This window comes from Antechinus flavipes, chromosome 3, assembly GCF_016432865.1.
Source record: "Antechinus flavipes isolate AdamAnt ecotype Samford, QLD, Australia chromosome 3, AdamAnt_v2, whole genome shotgun sequence".
Taxonomy (NCBI): domain Eukaryota; kingdom Metazoa; phylum Chordata; class Mammalia; order Dasyuromorphia; family Dasyuridae; genus Antechinus; species Antechinus flavipes.
In genome coordinates this window covers 257,569,927-257,596,891 of record NC_067400.1, presented here as the reverse complement: position 1 = coordinate 257,596,891, position 26,965 = coordinate 257,569,927, and the positions used below count along the sequence as shown (strand labels likewise).

The 26,965-nt window shown below is 33.5% G+C and overlaps 1 protein-coding gene across 1 annotated transcript in view; it reads right to left on the bottom strand.

The window, feature by feature from the left end:
• Positions 1-7,609, bottom strand: part of DIPK2B (divergent protein kinase domain 2B) — a 63,280-nt gene extending 55,671 nt beyond the window's left edge. The window contains exons 1-3 of the mRNA XM_051984986.1: positions 7,466-7,609; positions 7,192-7,378; positions 541-805 (exon numbers count right to left, since the gene is read on the bottom strand). Coding sequence (XP_051840946.1) covers positions 541-805; positions 7,192-7,378; positions 7,466-7,544 — 531 coding nt within the window. The 5' untranslated portion in view covers positions 7,545-7,609. The remainder of the gene's footprint in view (positions 1-540; positions 806-7,191; positions 7,379-7,465) is intronic.
• Between the last annotated feature and the right edge of the window lie 19,356 nt (positions 7,610-26,965).

Below are 26,965 nucleotides of genomic sequence, written 5' to 3'. Positions count from 1 at the left end.
AGAGAGAGAGAGAGAGAGAGAGAGAGAGACAGAGAGAGAGAGAGAGAGAAAGAAACAGACAGACAGAGAGACAGAGAAATATATATATATATTTCCCATGCTCTCATCATTACCTTTTGACTTCCTTGACTTTCTTCAAGTTTCAGGTAAAATTCCATCTCCTACAGAAAGCCTATCTCTCACCCTCTTAATTCTAGTGTTTTCCCTCTGAGATTACTTTTAATTCATCCTATATAGAGTTTGCTTGTACATGATTGTTTAAATGTTCCCGCCTTCATTAAATTGTGAGCTCCTTGAAATTAGGGACTGTCTTTTACCCTTCTTTGGGCCCCTAGCACTTAGCATAGTGCATATAGTAAGTGCTTAATAAGTGCTTATTGAATGATTCAGATGGACAACATTTCTGATATAAGAACCCACAGACACATGTCCCGACTGGCATGAGTCAGCTTGAGGGACATCATACAGAAAGAATTCCTTTGCCATTTACCCCGGGTGCTTGAATGCATGTATTTCTGAAAGAGCCAGCTCATCACTTACCTGCACCAGGTCTGGAGTGAGGCGCTTGGCCTTCAGCCATTTTTGGACTCTTTCTGTTTTCCTCAGGACTCTCTCAATGCTGCAGTTCTTTGAACCAGAAGCTGATGCACAGATTCTCCTATCAGAAAGTTCATTTTGGTATTTACTTATTAGCCTGGAAATCTCCACTGGGCGCCAGCTTTTGGTATCATCTGAGTAGTTTGCAGGATAAGTGGAAAAGTAATCAGGAGGAAGTTTGAGGTGGGAAGCAAGCCAGTTGTCAAACCTGTAAAAAAGAAATATCTTTTTAGGACTTCCCAATTAAATGAAGAGCCGTTCAATACCATTATCCCTTTAGAGAGTTTTAGAGAAAACTAGAAGGAACCACGGGGAATCCACTCTCTCTCATTTTCCACTTTAGCTTTACAGATGAACATGAAGAGATTTGTTCACCATCACATTAGTTTGGAAGTTGGATGTTAGAAGAGGTAGAATTAATCTGAGATTAAAACAAACCCACCAAAACTCAAATAGAATGAAGGAAAGAGGAAGTTGAAAGAAAGAGAAGACAGGGAAAAATTAAACTTTATCTGGTATCCTCTGAATTTGAGGTAAGAAGAGCTGGATTGAATCCTGGCCATTCACCAGCTGTGAAACCTTGGACAAATAAAATCACCTCTTGACCCCAGCTTCCTTTTCTGTAAAATGGCAAGGAGAATTGTTAAGGTCCCTTCCTGTTTTAATCAATAAGGTCCTTCATCTTTAGAGTCCCTAGGACCTCTGTGGAGAAAGGTTACTTTTCATTTCCTTGAAATGTGGAGCTTTTTGAAGTGTGTGTGGAGTAAGGGTAGAGGTATCTGTGTTGACAGGTACATCTCTAATTGGGGTATCAGGAACCAGAAGAGGAAAGAGGAGGATAGAAACAAAATTATCTTATCTTGAACAGATTTTTTAGGACCCTGGTCACAGAATCATAGAACATTAAAATGTCAGCTAGAGCTAGAGGGGATAGTGATTCTCAAAGAGTGGTCCACAGGACCCATGAAGATCCCAGAGACCTTTTCATGGAGTCTTTGAGGTCAAAACTCTTCATAATAATACTAAGATTAGTATTAGTATTTTCCGACTATATATTTCTGTGAGGTCAAATCAAACCAAACTACATATTTCAATAGATTAAATGCAGAAGCAGATTTGAGAATCCAGATATCTTTTATTAAGCCAGAAATTAAAGAAATTTTGCAAAAATAGGTAAAAAACATAATATGTAAATATGTTAAAAATAACATTCTTATTAATTTTTTATTTTGGAAATTATCATTTTCATAAAATACTATTTATATGAACAGATTTATTATGTTCATTTGTAAATAAATTAGTAAATTAGAAAACAATATATAATTTTGTAAAATTTTATCAGTTTTAATTTATAATACATTAAATGTCAATAGATGTAACTCACATAAACAAAAAATCTTAGAGTTAAGAATGTAAAAGGATCCTGGGACCAAAAAGTTTGAGTTGCTGATCTAATCTAGTCTTCCTCATTTTATAGATGAGGAAGGTGAGGTACAAAAAGATGAAATGGTTTGCTCAAGATCATTCAAACACAGCCACAAATAGATTGAATATTATCAATTACAAAGACACGTTTAATTTATATCAGATTACTTGCTGTCTGGGGGGGGGGGAGGTAGGGAAGAAGAAAGGGAGAAAAATTTGGATTTTGCAAGGTTTTGCAAGGTGAATATTGAAAACTCGTTTTTTGTGTATTTTGAAAAATAAAAAGCTGTCATTATTTTTTTAAAAAGCAGGTGACAGGTTAAATTTGGTCCCTGGGTCATAGTTTTCTGACATGTCACATAAAGGCTAGTGATGGACATAAGCAGTCATGCTGTAAACAAATAATTAAGAGAACTAGTATATAGGATGTCAGCAAATAAATCTAATGTAGAAAAAGAAAAAAAGAAAGAAAGAATAAAGGAAGGCAATGTCATCTTAGTTCAAACCTTAATTATACATATTACAATCTATCTGGGATCATTTGTATTTAAAAAAAAGAAGAAAAAAAAAGGTCAAACCAGATGATCTTTAAGTTCCTTTCCAGATCTGAATTCTAGGAAATATTTTGGTCACTCCAAAGAAAGAACTGATGGATGCTAAATGTAAATTTAAACATAATTTTTAAAAATCTTCATTTATATTGTTTTATTTTATTTATGTTTTCTTTTACATCATGATTAATATGGAAATATTTTTGATATGACCTCACATGTATAATTAAAATCAAAGTGCTTTCCTTCTCAAGGAAAAGGGAAGGACAGAATTTGGAACTGAAATTAATGAAAAATGATTGGTAAAAATTCTCTTACATGTAACTGGAAACATTTAATGAAGTTTGAAAAAAAATTAAAAGGGAACTATTTTGGTCAATGACTTTTCCTGACCTTTCTGAGGGCAGCAAGTCTCTCTTTGACAGATAAATAAACAGAAACTCAGAGAAATTGTTTTTGCCTCCAGCTTCTGTGAAGGGTAACCTTGTGATGGAGTTGAAAGCTGGGAGGTATGAAAGTTATGTTAGGATCATAGGTTTAGAAATATAGGGAACTTTGGAGACTTATCTAGTACAACTCTTTAATTTCATAAATGAGGAAATTAAAGTTCAGAGAGTAGAGAAGCGGTATGGTCCAATGGAAAAAAAAAAAGATTGAGTTTGGAGTGAGAAGATCCTAGCTGTGACTGATTGATCAAATCAATCCCTAGAACTCAAGGATTTCTAGAACTCAGTTTCTACTATTGTAAAAGGAAATTTACTATTGTAAATAACCCTTAAGGTCCCTTCTTGCTCTAAATCTATCATTCTGTGCACTTGCCCAAGATCACAAGGTGGAAAGATGGACAATATTTAAACAAGTATTTATTTTACTGTATAATGTTGCCTTCATCGAGTACCTGCTTCTGAGTATTGGGGTCTAATTGGCTTTTAAGATCCTTGGTCTAGAGTAGAAATTATTACATTACATTATTATATAATGTTATTACATAACATTACATTTATTACATACATGATCTCAAAGTTAAAACTAAAATAGTTCTTTTTAAAAGAGGAAAATAGGTAAATCCTATTATGTATGACCAGCATTATTCAATATTGTTTTACACTATTTAAACTAACTAGATAGAATAAAATATCTGAAAGTATACTTGCCAAAAAATACACAGGAACTATATGAACATAAATATAAAACATTCTCTATATAAAGTCAGATTTAAATAATCAAGAAATATTCATTGTTCATGGGTAATCAAAGCCAACATAATAAAACAACAATTTTACCTAACTGTTTTATTTATTCAATATCATCCCTATTAAATAATAAAAATTATTTTACCAAGTTAGAAAAAAATCACAACAAAATTCATTTGGAAGAACTAAAGGAAAAATATGTAAAGGAAAAAGATTCAGCAGCATCAGACTTTAAACTATATTATAAGACTGTAAATAACAAAACTATTTAATACTTGTTAAGAAATATAAAGATAGATCAGTGGAACAAGTAGATATAAATATTCAATACACAGTGGTAAAAGACTATAGAATTTTGTGTTTGACAAATGTAAAGATTTAAGTTTTTGGGAAAAAATTCACTATTTAGTAAAAATTGTTGGGAAAGCCAGAAATCAGTCTGGCAAGAATTAGACATAGACCAATATATTAAACCATGTAGCAATATAAGACCAAAATTGTTTCCTTACCTAAGTATAAAGGGAGATATTGAAAGATAATTAGAACATGGAACATTATCTATGAGACTCATGGATAGGAGAATAATATAAGCAGAAACAAAAGACAAAGAGCACTGTTGAAATGTAAAATGGATAATTTCAATTATAATAAATAGAAAAGTTATTATGTAAATAAAGCCAATGTAGCAAAGATTAAAAGTAAAGCAGAAAAGTGCTGAATTTTTTTTATAGTCAGTCTCTCAGATAAAGGTCTCATTTCTCAAATATATAAAGAACTTTGTCACATTTATTACAATATGAGTCATATCCCCAAATGATAAATGATTAAGGGATATGAACAGGCAGTTTTTCAATGAAGAAACCAAAACTATATATATATATATATATATATATATATATATATATAGTCATGTGAAAAATGCTCTAAATCATCATTTAGAGAAATACAAGTTAAAAAAATTTTTGAGATATCATAGACTACCTATCAGATTGATTAAAATGACAGATACCCTTCAATTAAGCAATGACTAAACAAGCTGTGGTACATAATTGTGATGGAAAACTACTGTGATATAAGAAATGATGAGCTGTTGATTTAGAAATACATGGAAAAACCTGGACCTATGAAGGAAGATGTTATCTACCTCTAAAGAAAGAACTGACAAATCAAAATATGAACAGTATGGTTTTACATATATGTGTGGATCTGCATGTATGTATAATATGTATGTTTATATAAACATGCATATATATTCATGTTTAATTGTAGCCTTCTGATGTGTGTGGGTGGGTAGAGAAATAACATTAAAAAAAATTTAAACAGAAAAGAACAAAAGAAAACCTAGAAGGAAGCCCAGAAAATATGGGTAGCTTTGAAAACAATGTATAGTATTTATACTACATAGATTTTTTTTTTTTTTTTTTTTTTTTTTTGCTAAGGCAATTGGGGTTAAGTGTCTTGCCCAAGGTCACACAGCTAGGAAGTGTTCAGTGTCTGAGATCAGATTTGAATTTGCCACCTAGCTGCCCCTACATGGATTTTTTTTTTAAGTAAACAATTTTAAATAGAAATTTGTTGTTTTATATTGAATCCTCTTATTATGCTCTGCTGCATACATGAAAATGTTCCTTTTTCCCCCTTTTTCCATTTTCTATTTCAATTTAAAATGAATACCAAGAAAAGATCCTCTAAATGCTTTGGCAAAAAGAGTTCACACTCTAAGGTGATATGGTAGTGACTGAATGAGGAAGAAGGAGCAAGTGTTCATTTATTTTGAACTCTGTGAAAAGTAGTTTAAGATGCTTCTATACAGGAGATGGGAAGATCAAGGGAAGGTAGGTATGGAAGCCAATACCAAGGGATCATCCAGTGCCTGGTCTCAAGGTCAGGAATATCTAGTCCAGGTTCTCTGAAATGTTATAGAACAGCATAAAGTAGCACTAAAACACACCTTTCCCTTCATTTACACCTATTTAAGGCTGTGCTGGAGCCAGCCTGAACAAGTTAAAGGAGAGCCTATTGTTAAAATTTTGCAGTGTGAGTAAGTCTTTGCCATTCAGAAATCAGCAATGATATAAATTGATTTGTAGCATTAGTTTGTTGTTTTCCTTCTATCTAACTATATAGATTGCCTATACTTAAGAAAGTGATGGAGAAAATATTATTAATCTACATAAATTGAAAAGTATCTTTGGCACTCTCATTCTTAGAGCTAGTTATTAAACATTTACCAATAAATCTTTGCTTCTGAAATATGCATATTATATATATAATGTCAGATCTAGAAGAGACAAAGCTCTCATTTTCAAGATGAGGAAATCTAGAGAAAGAAAATTAGAACTTTTTGTTTATATGTTCATTCTTATCATTCCTTAAATATCCTTAAAGATAAGGATCTTATCATTCTTTATAACTGTATGCCCAGTGACTAACCCAATTCCTGGCACATAATAGTTGGAACATGATTGATGAATCTAGGCCCTCTGATTTCAAATTCTGGGCTCCCTATTATACAGCATTTACAGAAAGTTCTTGCTTTTAAAATAATCAATTAATTAGAATCTTTATTTAAGAGCCTAGTATGTACCAGGAACTATGTCAGGAATTTGAGGTAAAAAGATCATCTAGCAATTTGTCAGTTATTCTCTCTCTCTTTTTTTTTTTTTTTTTTAGTTATTCTCAATGGATACCAAAAGCCTTCTAAATCTGGTTAGAGATGGTCCTAAGAAGGACTGTATGCTAGTCTATTTTTGCATATTTTTATCACTGGCATGGGCAGAAACAGATTTTTTTAAAATGGCAACTTAAATCTCCTAAAAGGAGAAACCATATTTTTGTCCAACATCAATTAGAAGAGGTCAGCCTCAACTGTAGGAAAAGAAGAAAGGAGAGAATTTTTACTCAGGAGTTTTTAAAGATTTTAGGTCTCTTATCTGGGGAAGAAGTTGAACCATACTCTTTAGAGCTTAAGGTTTGGAGAACAATTTCTGAGGTTACACCCTTACTAGAGCAGTCCACCTGTTTCTAGCAGTGAGTGCCCTGTGTATAAGAAATTTAACATTGTCTTGGGGCCACATCTTGGAATGGGAAACTTGCTGGAGTTAGAAAGTAATTCTGCTGTGAGCTCAGCTACTGGGCAATGACTCTATACAAAGCAGTGTTATAGCTGTCCAAGGCAGGCCTATTTATAGAAAGGAAATGTTTAAATCTCTGCTTAAACCTCTCCCTCCCTCAACTTTAAATGTCATATTGAGGGCTGAAACCTGGCTCAGTTCCCCCCATTTTCCAAACCATTGCTAGGATGATTAAAAGAGATTAAAAACAACTCTAGCCCATAAATTCCATACTGCTTTGTCTTTAGCAAAGGTCTTGGGAATAGAGTTGTTGTTTTTTTCCTTTCGGAATTATTTGACTGAGTTTCTGACCTGATTTCTTCTTTAAAGAACTTCTTACAAATGGATGTCCCGATGCAGGCGTTGCATTTGTCAAGTCCCAGGAAAGTCCGGCCAAAATTGTAGCTAGATTTGACCCGGGGAACCAACGACGGAGCAATGAGAGCTTCGGAGGAAGAAATGCAGCTCAGGGTCACAAATTGCAGCAGGGTCAACAAACCTAGACAGGGAAAACCCAAGGGACAGCTAATCAAAGACTCCATCTACTGAGACTGGGCGTCCTGCCTTCAGGCTATCTGCTGCTTACCCAGCTTTAGGCTGGCTGAACCTTGGGGCAAAACGGTGAATCGACCCAAAGGCACTTCATTTAAGGGATCAGATGCCATCCCAATCCTGCGTATGAGTTTCTAAGTTTCGGGGTTTGAGTGGGAAGGAGCTGGACTCTCAAGGGGTTGGGCTGGAGGACTGGGGAGGAGGTGAGGAAATACATGGAGGATGCTGATAACACAGGTTTCCATAGTTACTTTTTCCTCTGCTTGGTGCAGCTGCTTTGACTTCTGCTGACCCTCCCCTCCACAAACTTGGGAAACACAATGGTCAGGGCCCATCCACAGAGTCTGAAGTGAAATTGCAGGATATCCTGATGAAGCAGGAAGAATGCTTACGGGACTTGTGACCCTCTGAGTTCTCCGGCAGAGAGAAGTCCTTTGATTTCCCGGAGGATATTTCAAAATGATTTAAAGTGGCAAGCCCTGGATTTAACTATGGCATTGTCAGGATCAGAAGGATTTGGAAAAAAAAAGGGGGGGGGGTAGAGGGAAAGGTATTATATCCTGTGTTGTGGCTCAGCATGTATAGATAGGGTCTTGGATCCAGGGAAACATGGGTTCAAACCCCATCTCAGACGTTTACTAGCTGTATAATAATCCTCGGCAATTTACTGAGATTAGTAGGTGTGCCTAATCTGTAAATTAGGATTCTAATAACACCCAACTCATAGGATTACCAGAATCAAAGGAGATAAATCAGATAAAGTGCATTGCAAATTGTAGGACAAGATATGAAACCTATTATTATTACTATTATTGTTGGTGCTATTGTTGTTATTGAAAAATTATCCTCGTTTGGTGAGGTTCAGGTAGAAATAGTGCTGGGACAGGTTGCAATTTTGCTTTATTCTTTAATATGTCGTATTCTTTGACCTATTGCAGAGATGGATTAAATAACTATTCTTCAGAGTTCAGTAAATCATCAGAAGGCAGCCAGATGCTCAGTGGATAGAGCCTTATGCCTAGAATCGGGAAGACATGAGTTCAAAACCAGTCTCCTAAATTTACTGGCTGTTATCTTGGGCAAGTCACTTAATCTCTGTTTATTTTAATTCCCTGAAATAGGAAATAGCTAACCACTCTAGTATTTTTGCCAAGAAAACTATGGACAATATGGGTGAAGGGGAAGGAGAGGACTGAGATTCTTCTATCATAGGCTCAATAAAATTATCCTAAGTGCAATTCCATTAGGAGATAAGATGACAGGGATAATAAGTATTTTATTCTGTTTTCATATAATTTTTGTTTTGATTACTACATATTTATATTTTGAAAACTTTCAGTTCCATACAGCTTAGAGATTATGATTTGGTACAGCAACATCTCTTTAAAATGCTGTCTTTTTGCTACAGAAAATAAAACTAAAAATCTTGTGAATGGAGTCACAAAAGAACATACATATTTCATGGCAGTACATGAACATTTGCAGAAAATAAAAATAAAATTGCCATTGTATTAGAATATAGAGAAAATGCAAATAATGTAAAAAGGCAAAAATTCTAACCATATCCTTTTTAGACATTAATACAATTAAATCATTTTAAAGAGATAACAAGATTTAAATAGATTAATGAGACAATATTTGTACAAAGCATGTAATACAGTACTTGGCACAAAGTAACCTTTTTATATATACTTATTCTCTTTCTTTCCTCACTCTAAATTTTTTCTTTGGTTTTATAATAAAACATTTATTTTTTTTCCTCCCTTTCATTTTTCTTTAATTATTAATTTTTCATTAATAATGTAAGGAATGTAAATTAAAACAACCGCCAAGTTTCATATTCTGCAAATTGAGAAAAATGACAAAAGGTAGAATAGTAAATGTTGGAGGGCATAAAGATAGATACAATATTGGTAGAGTTGTGAATCAGTTCAATCCTTTTGGTAAGAAATTTACAAACTTTTTCAAATTACTGATGAATATTGCTAATTTTTCCTTTAAATTTTTTTTTCTTTAAAAGAATTATTTTTTTATATGCAATGTCTCTCTGGAGGGGAGGATTATTGGGGAAAATTTCAGTGACTAAAAAAGACAATGAAAATTTATTTTTAAGGAGATGTACAATTTTTTTTTCTTTGCTTATTTGTATTTTCTCAGTTTCATTATAGATATCATATTACATAGTGGTGCTGAAAGTGCTAGAAAAAAAACTTGCTTTGGCCCCCAATTTCATTAGAAAGGATTCTAATTTATCCTTATTACATATAATACTTATTTATATTTACTGTGTTATAGAAAGCTTCATTTTTTCTTTAAGAACTGTTTTGGCTTCATCAATTTTTTTTTTTTTTTTTTGCATTTTGTTTCGGGTTTGTTATTATCTTTTATACAATCATCAATTGTTTCTGTGATTCCTTAAATTTGACCCACCAGAATTGTGAACTAATTCAACCATTCTGTAGAGTAATTTGAAACTATGCCTAAAAGGCTAAAAAAAATAAAGATTCATATATATTCTTGGATCTAACAATATCCCTACTAGGTATGTATCCCAAGAGATATTTTTTAAAAAGGAAAAGGACCTATAGGTGCCAAAGTACTTATGCAGCTCTTTTCTCAGAGCAAAGAATTGGAAAGATCCAAGAGAAATATAAAGTAAACATCAATGGCTAATTATAAGAGACTAGATAAAGACAAACTTTTTTTTTTTTTTTGACATGTAGTAATGTAAACCGTATGCCTAAGATTGTCATTAGTAATTGCGTAGTTCAAAAGAAAAATTGGGGTAGAGCTAAGTATGATGTAATTCGGAAAAGCAAAACCATGGAATAAAAGGTAAAACAGTGCAATTAGTTTATACAAGAGAGGTGCAAGAGGAAGAACTGACACAGAGGAATTAGATGGGAGAGTCGGCGGGCTGGTAGTTCTGGAACCCTATTTTCATCAGGAATAAGTTAAAGACTGAACAATACACACACACACACACACACACACGTATTAGAGTTTTCTAAATTTAGAACAAAATTAAGAGGTTAAGGAGAAAGGGAGATGGGAAAGGATAGAGGGATTTTTAGAGGGAATCCTACTCACATCAGATCTGGGTTAAAAAATGAAGATATACATTTAAAAGAGAATAAAAGTCTTCTAAATTTATAAGAAATAAGAGGGTAAGAAAATAGGATAAGGTGGGAATATAGAATGATGTGTAGATTAAGGGGAATGGAATAAAGAGGAAATAACATATATATTTGAAAAGCTTTAAAGTCTTCTAAATTTAGAAACAAGAAGGCAAGGGGATAGAACTGGGGGAGAAAATAAAAGGGATCTATGGATGGGAGGTAGGTTAAGTAATAGCAAGGTAAGGTAGCCAATAAAAATAAAGCAGAGGAGTCAGCAGGGATAGGAAATAAAAGATATAAAATAATGATCACGAGTACAATTTATCATGTAAAAAAAGCAGAGTTAGTAATCATGACCTCAAAGTTAAAGGCAAAATTGATTTAATCAAAAGAGAAAAATAGGGAAACTATACTATCATAGTATAGTCTTACACAAATGCATATGCAAATATGATTATACATTTCTATATATATGTATATGAAGATATGTATAATGCATGTATATTTGTATTGTGATGTATACATTGTGTATATGTACATACATATAAAACATGCACACATACACATATATATATATATACACACATACATATACATATATGCATTTTGAATGGGGAAGGTGGAAAAAAGAAAGTAAAAAGTGCACAGTGAAGAACAAGATAAAATCTACAAGGAAGCAAAGAAGATGGACAATTCTGAACACAATGTATAGTATTTATTATATAGATTTTCTTAAAATGGATATATATTGTTTTATGTTTTGAATCCTTTCATGTTCTGTGCATGTAGCAATTTTTCTTATTTTGTATTTCATTTAAAAATAAATATATAAAAATTTAAAATTCCTATCCCCTAAATTGTCTGTCTTTACATTCTTATTGTTTTTGTATAAATTGTTTTTCTGGTTCATCATACAAATCTTCCCAGGTTTGTCTGAAACTACTTCCTCCATAATTTCTTATTGTACAATAATATTTCATCATCTTATTTTTTTCATTTTTTAATTTCAATTATTTTCAATTTCTATTTTTTTTTCTTTCTTACTCTTTCCTCTCCCATCTGTTAAGAAGGCAAGAATTCATCTTCTGAGGAGGACAATGAAGTAAAAGAAGCCTCATCTACCTCAAAGAGTAACGTTAAATGGCTATCTACCCAGAAAGAATTTATAAAACTCAAAAAAGACTTCAAAAATCAAGTATGAGAGATTGGAAAAAAAAATTACAAAAAGAATCATCCAAGAAAAACAGTAAGATTATGAAAAAAAGTTTACCAATTGAAAAACGAGATTCAGAGTCTAAAGAAGAAAATAATTCTTTGAAAATTAGAATTGGGCAAGCAGAAGTCAGTGAAAGTATGAGACCAATAAATAACAAAACAAAATTTAAAGAGTTAAAAATTAGAATAGAATGTGAAATGTCTTATAAGAGAACAAATCAAGAAAGGAAAATGTAAGAATAATTGGGCTACTTGAAACCTGTGACTAGAAAAAGAAATTTGACACAATAATGCAAGAAATAATCAAAGAAAATTGTCCTAGAGTGAGAAGGAAAGAAAAGGAAAACCTGCTATAAATATGTATAGTCAAACAAAACAAATTACCAAATTAGCCATATTCAAAAAGGAAGAAAAAAGAAAAATATGCTTTAATCTTCACTCTGAGCACCTCAGCACTTTCTGAGTAGATAGAAATATATTTAATCATGAATGCTTTGGATTTGTAATTGATTTTTGTGTTGATCAAAGTTTACAAGTCTTTCAAAGTTTTTTTAATCTTTAAAATATTAATGTTTTTCTGGTTATGCTTACTTTATTTCACATCACTTCATACAAGACTTTATCAGGTCTTCCTGAAACCATTCCCTTCAACATTTCTTGCAGGTCAATAGTATTTTATCACATATCAACCAATCAATAAACATGTATTAAATCCTTACTTTGGGCCAGGTACTGTGTTAAACAATAAGTTATATGCTATAATTCCTCCAGCCATTTCTCAATGGAAGGTATTTGCCTTCAGATGCCAGTTCTTTTCCACCTCAAAAAGTTTGATAAAATGTTTTATAGATCCCTTTTATCCTCAGTATCTTTAATCATATTTGTCTCTTTATACTGATCTGAGTGGGGAAAGTGACTTAGGGCTATATTTATTCCCCCAATCTTTTCTTCCTATTACCTTCTATTCCTCTGCTGTGTTAAATGTATTTTTTTCACCTAGTTGAGGATATATGTGCATGTATATGAGGGCATGCATGTGTGTGTGAGTCTGAGCACATGCTGTGTATGTATATTATGTATAGCATCCTCTTTTGACCTGATTGGTTGAAGTAAAATTACCCAGTCTTAATCTCATCCTCTTTCTCTCTGATTATGTAGGATAAATCCCCAAACTATGACACCACATTTTTTCACTAGTGGATTCTTTGTTTCCTTCCTTACTTTTCTTCTTTTTTTTTTTTTATTGGTTACCAAAATGTTGTTTTTCAATAAAGGCTCATATTTAGCCTCTCTTCCCCACAGGATTATCCTTAATTATTTTGGATAAGTTATATTTGGCTTTAAGCCTATGTCTTTTGCCTTTTATATCATATTTTAAATGCTCTTCTCCTTAAATCTTGTGTGATCCTGGATGAATTTCCTTCAACTCTTTTTTCTTTCTTTATTTCCTGCAGCATTTTTTTTTTCCTGTGAGTTTCTGCTCTGCATTTTGGCTATGACATTTCTGGCAATTGTAATTTTGGACTTCTTCAGAGTGACTGTTAAGTTCTCTCAATTTTTCATTTTGCTCTATGGTTCTAAGAGATCTGGATAGTTTTTTAACACGATATTTTGAAGCATGATGGTTTGGGTCTTTTTTTCCTTCTAATCATGATTCTTTTTTTTTTTTTTTAATTTTAATAGCCTTTTATTTACAGGTTATATGTATGGGTAACTTTACAGCATTGACAATTGCCAAACCTCTTGTTCCAATTTTTCCCCTCCTTCCCCCCCACTCTCTCCCCCAGATGGCAGGATGACCAGTAGATGTTAAATATATTAAAATATAAATTAGATACACAATAAGTATACATGAGCAAACCATCATTTTGCTGTACAAAAAGAATCGGACTCTGAAATATTGTACAATTAGCCTGTGAAAGAACTCAAAAATGCAGATGTGCAAAAATATAGGGATTGGGAATTCAATGTAATGATTCTTAGTCATCTCCCAGAGTTCTTTCACTGGGCATAGCTAGTTCAGTTCATTACTGCTCCATTGGAACTGATTTGGTTCATCTCATTGCTGGAGATGGCCACTTCCATGTCCATCAGAATTGATCATCATACAGTATTGTTGTTGAAGTATATAACGATCTCCTGGTCATTTCACTCAGCATCAGTTCGTGTAAGTCTCTCCAGGCCTTTCTGAAATCCTCCTGTTGGTCATTTCTTACCAAACAATAATATTCCATAATATTCATATACCACAATTTATTCAGCCATTCTCCAATTGATGGGCATCCATTCAGTTTCCAGTTTCTGGCCATTACAAAGAGGGCTGACACACAAACATCTAATCATGATTCTTAAAATAGTTCAATGATCCTCAAATTATCTTTTCTTAATCGATTTTCCACATCAGTTGTTTTTTATATAGAATAATTTAAGTTTTCTTCTATTTGTTTCAGTATTTTGACTTTGTTTTTAATTAAAAAAACAAAGTTGTATCATGAATTCACTCTTTGCTTGTCTCATTAAAATTATCAAAATTTTCAAAGAGTAAGTTACTGGAGTTAAGATTTTATACTTCTTGTGTTATTTTTCTAAGGCTTTCTGCCAAAACTCTCATTTCTTATCCAATCTTTATTATTTAATTTATACGATTTTTTTAACTTAAAAAATCTTTATCTCTTGTAGGACTTCTATTTGAATTTTTATCTAAGCTATGTATTTCCTTTGAGTCTTTATTTATAGATGTTTGGAATCATTCTCTTTTTCTGAGTTTGTGTTTTACTAATTTTTCTCGTCTTAATTCCTATAATGAGATTTTAATTTAGTGCTAAGCTCTGGGCAGAATTCTGAGGCCTTCTTTGGTTCTGATTAGCAACCTCTGTGGTCTTGTTGCTGCTTCCTCTGGGTACTAAATATTTTCTTCAAGGATCTCAGGAATGTTTAAGACTGGGCACCGAAAAAATTTCAATGCAGCCAGAGCTGTCTAAACTAAGATGAAAGCTGATCATTGCCTTCCTAGTCAGGAGTTTTGCAAGCTCCTGAATCAGTTCAGTTCTGGGTAACACTCTGGCAAGCTCTCTTTGGAGCTCCAGTAGACTGCTGCTGGCTCCATTTCTCTATCAGCTAGCTAGCTAGATCTATCTGTTCAGAGTAGAACTTCATACTCCACCTTGCTAGGGTTCTGATTAATCAGCTCTAGGTTTCAGAGTGGGCTGATTGTTTAATCTCAGACTTTGCTTGGAGATCCAAGCCACACAAATTCAACTCACTTATATTCTTGCTCCTTGCTCAGAGAATGGTCTCAGGATATTGAATACTTGTTGTTAAGCTATAAATACAGAATGACCACCCCTAGTTCAGGCCTCTTCTTCATTCCACACTGGATCTATGATTTAACTCTTGGATATATGTAACAGAGCTGCTAGTTGGCTCTTGTCCCTGTTTCTGTCTAGCATCAGGCCCACCTTGTTCAGCTCTTCATGACTCCTTTTGGTGTTTTCTTACCAAAGATACTAGAGTGGTTTGCCATTTATTTCTATAGTTCATCTATAGTTTATAGATGAGGAAATTGAGGTAAACACGGTGAAGTATCTTGCCCAAGGTCACATAGCTATCCAGCATAGTTGTCCCCTTTGTTCCTTTAAGATTTCTCAGAGTACTTATTATGTTAAAAGACACTTCTTTTGTCTTTCATCCTCATTACACAAAGAGTTTATCTCTTCTTTATACAAATTTGTCCTTAATAATTAAGGCAAGTTAATTTAGTGTAAACTTTTTTTATATTAGTGTGATTATAATGATACTTTATTGTTTCATGCTGAGTCACAAAAAAAAGACTTCAGATGGCCAAGCCCCTGTCCTCTTTTCCAAAATAACCCACCAGACAGGTGCTAGTATTGGTTTTGTAACCAGAAGGACATAAAAATGTGCTGGTAAATATTTAACTGACTCTTTCCCACTCCCTAATGTATGCATGACCTATTTTAAAATTTATTTTCTTTCTTAACATTTTCTCTATCATTTTTTTAAGTCTATGCAATTAAGAAAATAATAAATCAAGCCCTGATTTGTAGTATTTACAGGATTCCAAGATGCTTGCTAACAAAGTAAGTTGGCTCCCATATGCCTCTAGAAGAAGATGGGTCAGTTTAACATGTCATTCCCCAGAGACTGTGTATATCGTTTTTATGATTGAGAGCTGTTGTAGACCTTCAGTTGAGAAAATATAGGTTGTTTTTCTGTTCCTTAAAGTCATTTTAATGTTAAAAAAATGTCTAAAAGACATTTAAGACCTTATCACCAAGTGTAGGGTATGATGGGAATAATATAAGCCCCTGTTCTTTCCCACCACCCTATTTAAGTTAGATTTTTTTCCTTAAAAGTTATTGAAAATATCTAGAGATTTAACTGGTTGTTATTGCTAATGGTGTAGCTTCCTAGTTTGCCTAGACACAAAATAACTTTACATGTATGGCTCACCCTCTCTGGTTCAACTCAACATAGCCCAAAACTGAACTCATCTTTTTTCCCAACTTTCTTCTCTTCCAAACTTCCCTATTATTTTTTGAGAGCAGTACTCTAATCCTTAATCCAGACTTTCAATCTAAGTTTTATCGTTGACTTTTCACTATTTCACCCACCATATTCAATCTTTTGCCAAGGTCAGTCGATTTTTACCTTTGCAATATTTCTTAAATACATCCCCTTCTCTCTTCTGATACTCTGGGGCAGGTCTCTATTATCTCATGCCTGAGCCTTTGCAATGGTCTGCTGGCTAGCCTGCCTGCTATATTTCTCCTCAGTCTTCAATCCTTCATTCATTGACCTGCCAAAGTGATTTTTTCCTAAAATGCTGGTTTAACCATGTCACCTCCATACTCAATAAGTTCCAGTGGCTCCCTAAGCCTTTCATAACTAATTCTCCACCATCTTTCCAGTCTTTCTGCTATGATGAAGTAATCCTCCTTTTGTTATCTCTCAGATAGATTACAAATGACTCATTTCATTCCATTTGGGGAATGACCCAGAAGACAAACTACTACTAAATCCTCTTTCTTTCTACACACACACACACACACACACACACACACACACACGTATATTTTTTTCCCTTGAGATTTTTGACTTTTTGTTTGTTCAGATGAATTTTTTTTCCTTAGCTTTAAAAATAATTTCTCAGTAATTTGACTGGCATGGTAAATAAGTAAGTTAATTTAACTAATAGTATCATTTTTATTATATTGGCATGACCTAACCATGTGCAAAATATCCCTTTTGATACATTCCTATTTTTGCAAAAAAGTTTTATAGTGATATTAATGAAATTCCTTTGTGTGCCTTGTTTAGTGGTCTGCTCAGTATTTTATATATTCTGTAGATATTTTGAATAGAGCTTCTCTTTCTAGTTTTGCTTGCTAAGCTTTTTGTTTATAATAAACAGAAAAACTGATAGTTTATGTGTATTTATTTTATGTTCTGCTATTTTGATAAAGTTGACAGTTTCAGTTATTTTTTAGTTGAATCTTTAAGGTTTTGTAAGCAAACTATCATATCATATCATCTGTAAAAAGCTTTTTATTTTTCTTTGTCTACACATATTCCTTCAATTTCTAAAACTGTAAAAATAATAATTGTGACAATTCCTGTTTTATTTGCCTTATTACTGAAAAGTCTTCTAGCATTCCCCCATTATAGAATATAACTTTCTTTTAAATACATGCTGCTTGCTATATTTATCAATAATAAAATTTTTTATGCTTTTTCTTTTCAAAACATGAATCAGTGTTATATTTTGTCAAATTGTCTTAAAATAATTATTTTTCTAAACCTATGTAATATGGATTTAAAAAATTATTAATATAGTTTTCTGCATATAACTTTTGAGATTTAACCAACTCTGCTTTCCTGGCATAATCTACTCATAAACATAATTAATCTATAATTTTCTTTCTTTGCTTTATATTTAATGATTTAGCTATCTAGATCATTTTTGCTTCATAGAAGGAGTCACCCCTTTCCCTTTCTGCAAATAATTTATGTGATATTGGGGTTTATTGCTTGGAAAATAATAGAATTCATTTACAAATACACCTTACACTAATACTCTTTATTACTTTATAGAACTAGAAAAAACATAAGAAAATTAATCTGGAGGAACATAAGGCCAAGAATATCAAGAAAATCGATAAAAATATGAAGGAAGGCGGTCTAGAAATACTAAATCTCAAACTATACCATATAGCTATAATGATCAAAACAATTTAATCCTGCATAAGAAAAAGATTGGTCAATCAGTGGAATAGTAGGTTAGGTTAAGTTCACCATTTATGGAAGCAAATGAAGATGATAATCTAGTGTTTAATAAACCCAAAGATTCCGCTACAGGAGCAATAATTCACTGTTTGACAAAACCTGTTGGGAAATACGGAATATGGTCTGTCAGAAACTAGGCACAGACAAACATCTCATACCATATACCAAGATAAAACCAAAATGAATACATGATTTATATATAATAAGTGATATAATAAGCAAATTAATGGATCATGGAAGTAACTACCTGTCAGATCTATCCATAGAGGAAGAATAATTGAGCAATCAAAAGATACAAAGGATCACAAGAAATATAGATAATTTTGATTATATAAAATTAAACAAAATTTATGCAGCTATACTGAAAAATGCAAGAAATTGAGAAAAAAAAACCTTTAATTCAGTAAGAACACTACTAGATCTGTTGTACAAAGGGAACAAAGAAGAAAAAGGGCCCATATGCAAAAAATATTTGTAGTTAGCCTTCTTTTTTTTTTTTTTTTGGTGGCAAAGGACCATAAATGGAGAAGATGCCCATTAATTGGGGAATGGCTGGACAAATGGCGATATATGAGTATAATGAAATACTATTGTGTTATAAAAAAACGATGAAGGAGATAGTTTCAGAATAATCTGATAAGACATAAACTGATAAAAAGTGAAGGAAGCAAAACTATGAGAAATAACAATATTGTAAAGATAATCAACTGTGAAAAACTTAGCAACTCGGGATTAACACAATATTTCTCATTTTCTCATGAAATGAAATTTGAATTTTATTTGTTCCATTCTATTTTTCTGCATTTCTTACTTAGGTAAGGTTTTCTTCCTTCTATTTATTCACCTGGCATTTCACCCTCCAAAGAGCACCAGTATAATTTTTAAAACTCTTATTTTATTTCTTCTATCCACTTTTGGAATCTGTGTATCTAGATCATTCTTTTCTCTGAGGCTTTATTTACATACTAATTTTGTATTTATTATCTTCTTCTGGATTAACTTCTTGGGTTGTTCCTAACCCAATATATTTCTTTCTAATATTTGGAATTTTAATTTGTTTATTATGTTATCTACATTCAATTCTTTCACTGGGACTTTGTTCTAGGGCCAGGCACTGCTCTATTCTGTCACTCTTAAATGAGGTGAACAAGTTCTTTTTGGTCTTATCCTCTTTAAAATCTGTATTGCTGCTGCTCTTGTCATGCTAGATAGAGAAACTGGAACCAGGTCTTATTTCTTGCAACTTCCTCTGTCTTCTGATGAGCCACGGAGATGGCTTCCTCTGTTTGTTCCTCTTGATGCAATCTCCAAATGATAATTATGGTAGGCTTATCTCCTACTCCTAGGAGTGTTGTTTTTACTCCTCTATTTTGTTCCTGCTATTTGCATGATTGTCGACTGTGATTATAGTAGTAGGCCTGGACTAAAATCCATTTGACTTTAGACCCTATGTACCATAATTCCTACCACACATCCTTCTTCCTACTCCAAGAACCTATAGGTTTCTGGCCATTTTCTTGAGTACTTTTTCTCTTTAGTCTTCATGATCATTGTTTTATTAGTGCTGTTTTAGATCTTGTTAGTGTGATTTTTGGGGAAGAGTTCATTCCTCTAAGATTTTATACCTTATCATCCTATCTGGAAGTCTCTAACTCTTATCAAATTAGATGATATTTCACTGGAATTGATGCTGTTCAATTTCACTGACCTGATCTTTTAGAGATTGTTGAGTTATATCTCTTTTTTAGCTTTTACAATCTTCTCTTTCATGATTTTTTTTTTTTCACATCATAATGCTGTCTCCACTCTCTCATTTGCTAAATGCAGGGAGGGAAAACTTGATTTCCTTTTAAAAAAAAGTTTCAGTAGAAAAATCAAAAGCATATTGTGTGTGTGTGTGTGTGTGTGTGTGTGTATGTGTGTGTGTGTGTGTGTTGGCACTTAAGGGTCTTAAGCTTTTAAAGAAGTCCTATTTTAAAGGAAAAAGCATCATGCAGAACTTTTCATCTCTAAACTTGAATCATGGAGAGCCTTAGTTTGGCCTTTGAAAAACCCCACACAATGGGTTGCTGATGTCTTGTGGTTCTATCATAAATAGAATTTTAAACATGTTTTTCAAATTAGTAAATAGGGACCATGCTGTTTTTCCTTCTGCTTGCACATTATAGTTCATCTGCTGCATGTGACCCATAATGTAATAAAAAAGATTTTTTTGGAGCCACAGACAGATTATAGGTATTGGCAGAGATTATGTTAGGAAGGGAGAGGAAGGATGGAAGGGAGGAGGAAGGGAGAAAAAAAGGGAGAGAGGAAGTAAGAGAGGGGGAGTAAGAGAAAAGGAGAGGAAAAGAGAAAGGGAGAGAGAGAGAGAGAGAGAGAGAGAGAGAGAGAGAGAGAGAGACAGAGAGAAAGGAAGGGAGGGAGGAAGGGAAAGGAGAGAGAGAGAGAGAGACAATGTCTCTATCTTGTATCTAAAGGATTCATCCTATTACAGAAAGCTCTTTATACAGAGAAGAACCTCCAAGTGTTGTAGACCAATCTGATCTTGTCTGGATCTTTCCCATTTGATCATCTGATTTTTAGATGGTGGTGAAATATCTCAATACTAATTAATAACTATTTATTAATAAATTCCAGGCTTTTGCAGGTGCTTAACAGGTCAACATACCAACCATTCATTCGATAAACAGAATTCTTTCTGATATGCTAGGTATTTGTCCAATAAACCCTAGTGCTTCAAGGGAGTAGACTGAAGACCAATTAAGGTGGTCCATTAGCTCCTGGAGATCACTACTGTGGTCTTTTGGAAAGGACGCTCTATCTTCTTCTGAGCATGGTTAGAAGGACAACAAACTGAGGTTAGACAACAGGCTGATTTAATAGTAGCTTACTTGATAATATAGTCCCTGAGCTAAATATTAGGCATATAAAGGAACAAAGGTATAATTTATGGAATTGTGGAGCTGTAGAACTAGCATCAATTACTCATTGTCACTTCAAAAGAATGGTGAATTATAAGTAGATTCAGTTTCTTGGGTTAGAGTCACCAAGGGGTCTGAGGATTGGCTGAAGCCCCAGAGATGGGGCTTATGGGTTTGTGGGATTATGGGCCTTAGGCTATCAATTTGATAATCTAGAAGTTCTGCCATTTTGCTGTCATTTTGAATCAGTATATGCTTTCAAGTTTGCTTGGTCTTTTAAGTAAAAATAGGAGAGTAAAGGTTGTCTTGTACACTCTTGGTTCTTCCTTTATATTACTATTTGCCAAAAGTTAGGGATATCCAAATGGTAGCTTTTTGCTCAACTCAAAATCAATCAGAATTAGTAAGGTAAATAACAAGACAAATGTCTCCATTAGTATTCTCATAGATTCCTACAATACCACTGGGAGGAGGAAAATGGTGTTTGGACAACTCATACTTCCAGTGCTGCATCGCAACAGGACTATTTCTCAGCTCTAGAAACTGCCACTTGCATACTACAGAACTACCAATATTGGTTATTTTCAACATCCTGAATGCTTTCTCTATTTTTCTTCCATCTATTAGTCCTCTGTATAATTATGATTTCTATGCATCTTCTCTGCATGAGAGTATTAACAACTTTAATGTGAGTATATGAAGAAGCCTCATCTCTTTTATTATACTATTATGACTCAGAATCCTATTGACTGCCTCATACTCTGTCAACATTTCAAGTTCCTTAGGTTTTATTTGACTTTTTGAATTCGACTTCTTCAGTTTCCATAGGACTGCTGAATATTTAGGTTGAGATGAAAACTGCCTTCTAACTCCCATATTTTTTTGGGGGGGGCAGTTCATACTAGGTCTTTGTTGATTATTCAGAGATTTTATTTATATGGAATTATGGGGCAAAATCCTTTTTTAGACTTTGCTCTTTCAGAGCAAATATAATCTGTGAATGTTATAAAAGCTATGAAATGCATATGCAAAGACTTGTTGAGTCACTTTCAGTCGTATCTGATTTTGTGTGACCCCATTTGGTGTTTTCTTGGTGAAGAGATTGATGCATTTTGCCATTTTTTCTGTAGTTCATTTTACAGATGAGGACATAGAGGCAGCAATAGGGAAAATGTTACATTGCTACACTTCTCATGGCATTTCAATAAAGTGCTTTGAGCAATTGTCCTCTAACTGACAAGAGACATGGTAAATATACCAGTGGGAACATATAAACTATAGCTTAATGAATCCCATCTGGTGATGATAGTAGAATTAAGTTCTTTCTGTAAGAGTGTGGCTAGTGTGAACAAAGGCATATACTAGATAGATAGTGGTAGAATTTATGCTGGTGCATGTGGAGACTTTTTCTCAATTATACAAAAAGATCCGTTGTGGCTTTAATTACTAGTTACAACCTAAGCTGGATATTTGTTTCAGGTAAATATAGGATTGGTGGTGGTGGCTATCTTTAGGTAGAGGAAGTAGACAAAGAACTCTTTTCATTTTTAACAGAATTATAAAGTATTTGGCATAAACTTTAAAAATTCCTTTGCCAAACCCATTGCCTTCAAATGTTGGGGCCGTGTATGTTTCTTTTCCACTTTCTTTGCCTATAAAGTCAGGTTGCCTTAGTAACCATAACTCATAGCTATGACAATCATGAGTCATAGTAATTCAGGGAAAATTGATGAGGGGAGGAGGAGAGAGATGGGGTGAGGGAGGGAGGGAGAGAGGGAGAGAGAGAGAAGGAGAAGAAAGGAAGGAAGGAAAAGGAAAAAGGAAGGAAGGAAGGAAGGAAGAAAAAGGATAGAAAGAATATGCATCAGGCACACTAAGAAGTAGATATAGAATCTAAGATGAATTGATCACTCTGTGGTATTGCTCTGAGATGGCTCTCACAGAAATACTCTGTAGACTGGGTGCCCAGTTTTGAAGCACTTGAAGGTAACATCTTTCAGTGGTGATGCTGGTTGTTGGATTGAAGCTGTTTATTGGTCTAAGCCTAGCACACTAAAGTCAGCAAACAGGACATCCAAAACACAATCTCATTTCTTCGCATAATTCCCATTTTGCTTTTTTAGAATTATTGAACCGATTGATATGTAATCCTTAAAGCAGAGGCCTTGGTAGTAGTCACATAAGCAATAAAATAAAAATAGAGAAAGCTACTATATAAATCAAAACAGTGGTATTTTGTTTCCTAAATGGTTTCTAGTAAAGAACTGGAAAAAATTGATGCTCATTGATTAAGGAATGGCTAAACAAATTATGTGCATGAATATTACTCTCATAAGAAACAAGATTCAAAGAATCACAAATTAAAGTGAACTAATATAAAGTGAAGTAAGCAGAACCAGCAAAACAATACATACAAAGTCTACGACAAACAAAATATAAAGAACCACAACAACACAAATAGTAACTGAATATTTTGTAAATATGATGATAAAGCTTGGTTCTATAAAAGGAACCTAAGAATGTGCCCAATTCCTTTTTTTTTTTTCTTGCAGAGGTTAATTCTACTACTTCCTTTCCCCTCCACCTTTATGAGGGATATATTAGGAAATGAAAGTAATTTTTTTAAGATCAAAAATTATTTTTCAAAAAGGAAAAAAAAAATACAACTGCTATGGTACTTTTCCTCTACCATGAGAAGAGGATGTCTGCTTTGACTTTATGTGTTGAAACAGAGTATTGCCTCCATTTTAAAATCATGTTTTTAACAAGGGACATTTTTAAAATCATGATGATTTTTTTGGTAGTTTAAAGGCTGTTTAAAAAGCAGCTGGACTTTTAGGATAGGATTCTTTCTGAATCCTCCTCCACCTTTATCTTTTTTTTTAAACTATTGCACCACCTCTGGGGTCTGTATTATGAATTTGTCTCCTCATGGCTCCAGCTGGTTTACATGGATAGCAGATCTTGGCAGGGGTACCAAGCCCTCTTGTCACTCTGCAGCTGTCTGTTGGCTTCAATGGATTGCAGAAGCGTGAGGGTCAGGGCTGTGAGAATGGAGTGTGTCTTGATGATTTTATTTTTTTTTAAAACACATAACACAAAACACGCTATTACATGGAAAAAAAAACCTTTTATTTTTACTTTTTCTGTCTTCTGTTTCCATGGAAATGGAGCTTGCCATCAGGCCGTGATCTAATGTCTATACTTCCAGTTGGGCTTTGTTCTTTCCTTTCAATAGAGGGAAATATTTTTATTTTTCTGATTTTTCAATGAATAAGGTGCTCCTATTATAAGATATCTCTAGCATACTGATGTATGGATTAAGCAACACCCCTGTGCCTCACTCCCCCACACACACAAATTTTCCTTAGTAAAGCATAGTTCTCCCATCTAACTCCATTGAAGAAAGCTTTTGAGATAAATAACTTTTCTTTCTGTCAAGATACCAAAGGGAGAAAAACTGAAGATCTGAAAAACAATCCATGAAAGCAACCTACTCCGAACCTATCTCTCATTGATGACAGAATCTGTCATGGAAAGAATCAGTTATAGGGCTGTTTTGCTGATCTTTCCAGTTATAGTGAATAGACCATCAGGAGAAAAACATTCAGGATCATCCTTTATGCATAGGCAGAGTAGGAAGCTGTCTATATGATGCCATTTAAAAGGCATCAAAAGGCCTACCTGCTTGCCACTACCTTGCCACAAGCAAACAAATGAACATTTATTGAGTATCTATCATATGCTAGAGCTGAGCTGTGAAGAAGAGAAGAACATAGGGGAGATCTGTGACGACTTTACAAGCAGAGAGAGGAAAAGCCCTATAGTTCTAAAGGCATGAATTGCTTTGCCCACAGGTACTCAGCACACATATGTCTTAATAGCATTATATTCTAAGTTTGTGCCCAGCATTACCAAAGGTGCTATGTATATTCACGGGAGCATGTGTGCTAGGTTTCTGGTGGGAGTAATCTTTTGTAGCTATTCTTATGAGACCAACATAATAAATATCATCGACATACATTGTATTCCCACTGGTTATACAAATGAGCTAATTGTATCTACTGAGTGAATATTAAAGACAAGCACATCCCTGGAAAATTGTGACCAGTTGTTTTAAAGGTGGGTACCTCTACTGAATGCACACTGCTCCTGATGACCTCCCCATAGAGTGTTTTTTTTTTTTTCTTTTGGGACAGTGATGAGAAATCTAGAAGAAAACTTTTAAATGCTATAATTTGGAGCTTCTACTAGTCTTCACAAAGGAAAGATAGAACCCAGGGCTGGAATAAGGGGAAACCTATGTGAATCCAGAGTCAGAGAGTCAGATTGTGAATGTGAATGTAATCCTGTTATAGTGTCTCTGTAATTTCTATCAAGGAATCTTGTTTGATCGGTAGGGATGAAGTGCTTGTTGAAGAAGAGTTTTAAGATTATTTTGTTTTATCAAGACAAATTCATTTAAAAAATAACTAATAAACTATATATACAGTGGGAAAAAACAGTTGGTACCTGTATCTTCAAGATACTTTTAGAATGAGAGAGTGGTCACCCCCTTGAGGACATAGAATTTAGAGGGGTTTATACATAAAAAATACAAGTATCTAAAAAATTCTATGATTAGAATTATTCTTTTACCAAAACTTATTTGTTCAAAATTTTAAAATAGGACTTGGAGATTCTAAGAATGTAAGAAAGAATTAGTATCAGTGGTCTTTAAGAAATCAATTATTTGAAAAAGATAAAATACAATCTGAGGAGTGATAGCTGTTCAGAATGAGTATCTTTAAAATGGATAGGTAAAAGTTTGGTGGGGAGGGAAGAGGATAGGCACATTTAATTGTGTTATCAATAATGCAGAAATGCATCTCTGGATTTGAAAAGTTTAGTTCAACTTAGCTCACATTTATTAGGATCCTAGTATGTTCAAGATACTGTGCTGCGCATTGGGGGACACTAAGACAAAATAAAATAGTATCTGTTCTAGAAGACTTCATAATCTACTGTTAGGATATAATCTCCTGTACCCACATACAAATTTTTTTTTTAAATGTATGCAAACTACTTTTTGATTCAGCAGTGTTACTGCTGGGCTTATATCCCAAAGAGATCTTAAAGAAGGGAAAAGGACCCATATGTGCAAAAATGTTTGTGGCAGCCCTTTTTGCAGTGGCTAGAAACTAGAAATTAAATGGATGCTCATCAATTGGAGAATGGCTGAATAAGTTGTGATATATGACTGTTATATAATATTTGTTCTGTAAGAAATGACCAGCAGGATGATTTCAGAAAGGCCTGGAGAGACTTACATGAACAGAAATGAACAGAACCAGGAGATCATTATACTTCAATAACAATACTCTATGATGATCAATTCTCATGGACATGGCTCTCTTCAACAATGAGATGAATCAAATGTATTCCAATTATTCAGTAATGAAGAGAATCAGCTACATCCAGCGAAAGAACTATGGGAAATGAGTGTGGACCACAACATAGCATTTCCACTCCTTCTGTTATTGTCCACTTGCATTTTTGTTTTCCTTCTCAGATTATTTTTACTTTCTTTCTAAATTAGATTTTTCTTTTGCAGCAAGATAATTGTATACATATATATATATGTATATATACATATGTTGCATTTAACATATATTTTAACATATTTAACATCTAGGGGAGGGGATGGGGAGAAGTAGGGGAAAAGTTGGAACAGAAAGTTTTGTAAGAGTCAATACTGAAAAATTACCCATGCATTGTAAATAAAAAGCTATAATAAAAAATAAAAAAGTATGCAAACTCTGTCTATACCATAATTCAAAGAAGAGGAGTCCACTAACAATTGGAAGCATCAAATTCTTTATGAATAAGTTGGTACCTGAGCTGAATTTGGAAAGAAGCTAAAATTTTTAAGATGTAGAGTTAGTTCAAAGATAGAAAGGAGGTAGATGGAGTGCTATATTTGAGGAATAAATA